At 38.8% G+C, this 4850-nt stretch overlaps 1 protein-coding gene across 1 annotated transcript in view; it reads left to right on the forward strand.

The window, feature by feature from the left end:
- LOC118411788 (adhesion G protein-coupled receptor L3-like) overlaps positions 1 to 3501 on the forward strand; it is a 7898-nt gene extending 4397 nt beyond the window's left edge. The window contains exons 7-17 of the mRNA XM_035814309.1: positions 3 to 227; positions 441 to 523; positions 902 to 1093; positions 1244 to 1318; positions 1591 to 1702; positions 1878 to 2158; positions 2295 to 2338; positions 2512 to 2623; positions 2828 to 2919; positions 3067 to 3169; positions 3323 to 3501. Of these exons, the coding sequence (XP_035670202.1) occupies positions 3 to 227; positions 441 to 523; positions 902 to 1093; positions 1244 to 1318; positions 1591 to 1702; positions 1878 to 2158; positions 2295 to 2338; positions 2512 to 2623; positions 2828 to 2919; positions 3067 to 3169; positions 3323 to 3487 (1484 nt within the window). The 3' untranslated portion in view covers positions 3488 to 3501. The remainder of the gene's footprint in view (positions 1 to 2; positions 228 to 440; positions 524 to 901; positions 1094 to 1243; positions 1319 to 1590; positions 1703 to 1877; positions 2159 to 2294; positions 2339 to 2511; positions 2624 to 2827; positions 2920 to 3066; positions 3170 to 3322) is intronic.
- Positions 3502 to 4850: the final 1349 nt, after the last annotated feature.

A 4850-nucleotide genomic window follows, 5' to 3' on the forward strand; every position in this document is an offset into this window, starting at 1 on the left:
AGCTACAAAATCACACTCACCATCACCAGTAAAACCAACAGCAACCTTGTCATCATCGACAACAGTTACAACAGCACAGTCACCAGCAACAACACAGGAAATAACAACACAGTCATCTGTAGTTGGGTCAGCGAAACATTGTCCGAGCCAAGTAAGGAGGAACATCAACTGGCCTCAAACAGTCCAAGGAAGTGAGTCCATGCAGCGTTGTCCCAACGACGCGATTGGTAGGCTTTGTCATTATTATACTTGAAATTGCTACATGTCTGCTAATGATTATATGCCTGCATCTTTTATCTTATCAAGTTGGTCTTGCCACGTCTTGCATCCTACTAATATTGCATTTCGCATCACTTTTTGTTGCTTCGTGTACAGGCAGATTTTAATCATTTTTTTGTATTCCCTGGTAAGATCTGATCAAACAAAAATTCAATCCACAGCTCGATGGAGATGCAATGAAATGGGTACCTGGGAAGGCACACCTGACGTGAGGAACTGTGTATCATCCTGGCTCCCGAATATTGTAAGTGTGACCTACATGTATATTGTAGTGCATATATAGGTAAACAGGCCTCGTTAGCAAGATCTGACGAACTCTGTTTGCTATTTTGCATTGTTCCTGTATTCAACCAATTATTGTCGACATGTCAGCTAATGTATTGTTTGAATCTTCCAATATGGTGCGATGTAACGAAGATTGCAGTAATATCGCTGGAACCAAATTCTAACCCTGTGCTATAAATATGCACGCAGAATCATGTTCAGTCATTTTGTTGTCGTTAGACGTTGCATAGCATATAATAGTTTTAGACGGTTCTAGGGGCAGTTGTCGCGGTGGTAGAGCTGCATTAGATAAATCTAATTTCTTCCATTTACATTGCCAATGATCATTTTTTTCCAGACTGAAGCAACAGGCCCTGCAGAAGACATTCTTTCCAACTTAACAGATCATCTAGAACGCGAAGATAACATATACGGTGGAGATATCAGCAAAACTGTTTCAATACTTGGTTCGTTGGTGGAGATACAGGAGCAACAACTCAAGAACATTTCACAGGAGATGAAAGATGCTGTAGTGACCAACTTTACAACTGTACGTAGTCAGTCATTGATGATGATAATAACAGGATAGTGTTTATAACGATTAACCATTCAATGAAATATTTTTTTATTAATTGATTTTCTCCCAATATATCCTGTTTGGAAAGTTGGACATGTAACTTATATCATCTTTCCATAACAGACGATGATAAGATCTGTAAATGCTCTTCTGCGAGGAAGTAATGTTACGGAAGCTGCTTGGTCCGACATACACATGGTGAGTATTCCCTTATTAATAGATTTATCATTTTCTTGATACCCATGGCTGCCTAACATTCCTGACATTTACTTTGATCACAGCACATTTAATGCTAGGATTAACTGGATAACAAAGTGCATTGTATACAATCAAGTGTATTTCCTTGTCGGAATAACAGTACTTGATCATTGTGTACAAAACAAATGTTAACCAAGATTACCAACCTGGTAAAAAGGAGTGTAAGTTACTGTTTATTCTGTGCTCTATCCCACGACATTTTGAATTTACAGCATCATAGGTCTGATGTGGCGTCAGGTATCATGGATAGTACAGAGAAGACCGGTATTCTTTTCGCCAGAACGGTGGACAATAAAACCCTCTCAATCGTCATGGACAACATTGGTAAGTTCTACTTCAACATGGGTAAGTTGTAAAACATTCGGTAAGTTGTAAAATTCCATCAATTATACTGTAGCAGCCATTGGTGGATGAATAAAGTTCCTTATGGTTGTTGAACACCCTCATGCATGTCATCAAAGTTGATTGATTGGTTTATCTTGTGATCTTTAACCCCTAGTGATGGACGTTGGTACTACATCTGGCGGAAGGTCTACTTTCCCGGAGCTAACAAACGCGTCGTCCGACTGGGCCGATGTAACAGACGGCATCACCCTCCCCAGATCACAACACCCCGTCGTGGCTGTGCTCTACAACACCCTGGGGCGGTATCTTCAAGCCAATCCGACGAAGAGGACTGTCAACTCTCGGGTCATCTCGGCAACACTGGTGAACCGAAACTCTTCAAATGACGTCAAGGTCGCCGGCAATGTTACCATCTATCTTGAACATACGAAAAAGGTAACCATGTGCACTTGAGACAATTTGTAGCGAGGGTGGTCAGATTTGATTAGCATATTGTTGTTATTGTACTGATGAATTGATTCACTGCATGAGAGAACTAAGAAGAAATTTAGAAATGGTTTATTTTTTTCAGACTAGTAACAAGTCATCGTGTGCTTTCTGGAACTTCAATCTTAGGTAAGAATTTTTACATTTTCAGGAATATACGTTCAATTGATCGATATTTGCGTAATAGCTTTTTATCAAATGATCGAATTCGTATACTATTTGATTGGTTTCTGAGTAATTGATTTTGTTAGAATATTAATTGTATTGCTAATATGTTATCAAACATTGCATTTGCTTCACAGGGATTGGTCAGATGAGGGGTGTACAGCGAACATACCAGACAAGACCCACACAGTCTGCGTGTGTAACCACCTCACCAGCTTTGCTATTCTGGTGGATGTTACAGGACAAAAGGTATGTTGGTGGTTAAGTCTAAAGGCAAGTAAAAGCTGTTGAAAGTTGGTGGATATTTTCATTGCTAATGTGACTTTTTACTCCAACTATTTTTCAAGTGATAGTATTATTGATTTAGTTGTTCTGACGATTTTTGCGATTTGACTCAACATTTTGCATACACATATGAATGCATGATAGTGGATTCTGTTGACTTTTCTCCAGCATCCATTTGCACTGAGTGTCATCACCTACATCGGTTGCGGCATCTCCATTGTGTGTCTGGTCTTCTGCATTTGCGCCTTTCTCGGATTTAGGTGAGTTCTCTCACTATAAAGTAATTTCAATTCTAGCTAGACATTATCTCTGAGATTAGTGTTAAACTATTTTAGATTACTTTGAGATATCGAGGCGAAAGCCTTACTTGGGCAAAAATCTCACTTGCAGCCCTTATCTTGTTTCAGACGGGTTCGCTGCCCCAGAACCATCATACATGCGAATCTGTGCATCTGCCTGTTGGTGGCTGAGGTGGTCTTCCTCGCTGCAGTCGACAAAACTGAAAACAAGGTACATCGCAATCAAGTAATTGTCACTAGATAGGCCTTGTTCTGTATCGTTAGGTCTCATTACACAACCTCTTTTTTGTAATTGAGATCTTCTCAAACTACACCTGATGGCAGATGTAATAATGTCATTGATCATTCTTCTTTGGGTTTATAGATCGGTTGCGACGTGATCGCGATCATCCTCCACTACCTGTTCCTGGCCGTCTTCACCTGGATGTGTGTGGAAGGAGTGGAGCTGTACGTCTTACTGGTCAAGGTCTTCAACTTGAAAATGAACAGATTGCTCTACTACCACCTGGTCGGCTATGGTACTATTTAACTTTTGTGTTGATATTTCCAAACCGTGGCTGGTTAGTGAAATATTCGGATATTGTACATACACATGCTTTGCACCAAAAGTTGCTCCTTTGCAACCGGAAATTCACATGTTTATTTCACACCTAAATCAAAGCTTGCTAGAGCTAGAAGAGGATGCTACACTGATGTTAAAATCTCCTATACTACTAAAAGTGAATGTTTTCTTTAGTCTTAGGAATATGCTAAATACAAAAGTTATGAGCACCGAAAACATGAACATTGTTTGTATCGTTTTAGTCACCTTAGTTTTCCTGACACCTTACTATGCAATATCGGTACCTTAGCCCTTTGCTTTGATAGGGCTAATGCCGTTACAAGGTTACCCCCAGCCCCATTTGACTAATATGTTATTTTTCAGGAATACCTGCGACAGTAGTCGTTATATCGGCTGCCATCAATTATGGGCTTGGCGTGGAAGGATACGGAAGATGGGAAGACACGGGTGGCAAAGACAAACGGAATTAGTAAAGCATTCATTGTTTTGTACCATCTAACATTATTCGAATATCATTTACAAACTGTGTGCATTTTTGCACTAAGTACCTGCTACTTAAAAGACTTGGAACAGGCTTTTTGTTTGTCGGATTTTGTTCTGTACAAGGTATATTTTGCATTTGATTTCCTAGCCTTTCACCGATACATTCTATAAAAGATTAATATTGATGTATAACCAAGTCAGCATTTTGTATTGAGATATCTACATGTAGTACCCTCGATATTTGAATACCTTAGCTTAGATTAGCTTAATTTCGATTGTGAGAAAGATGAAGAAACTCATTGGTATGTTGTATTCATGTTTTGTTTTTCTCAGTTGCTGGTTGTCAGTAAAGAATTACTTTATCTGGAGCTTTGTGGGACCGATGCTTCTGGTCATTATGGTAATGCCGAACTCAGCTTCACTACTAAGTATATACATACGAACAATGTGTCACTTCTATCATAAAATGTATTCTTCTGTGTTAATTGTTTATTTCTAGTTGCCCATGTTTCTCTTTACAGTCACTTAAGATTATGATTATCATATGATGATATTTACAGGTTAACCTGATGTTCCTGGTCATTGTCCTGAAGACAATCTACAAACAGAGACTACATGAGAAACCCGGCAAACAAGGAACAATATTCAAGTAAAGTAGATGTTTTGCTATCATATATATCAGTTACCTGATATGCTACAAAAGAGTATTTTCAAAATTCGAGAGGAAAGGGTACAACTTATCATAAATCATGCATCAGTACCAATAAGGTGATATTTCATACAACTAAATTTATTACGGAAGCTTGACATATCATATTTTAAACATTTTGTGGTTGATGTTTTGTGG

Source organism: Branchiostoma floridae, chromosome 1 (genome assembly GCF_000003815.2).
Source record: "Branchiostoma floridae strain S238N-H82 chromosome 1, Bfl_VNyyK, whole genome shotgun sequence".
Lineage (NCBI taxonomy): Eukaryota > Metazoa > Chordata > Leptocardii > Amphioxiformes > Branchiostomatidae > Branchiostoma > Branchiostoma floridae.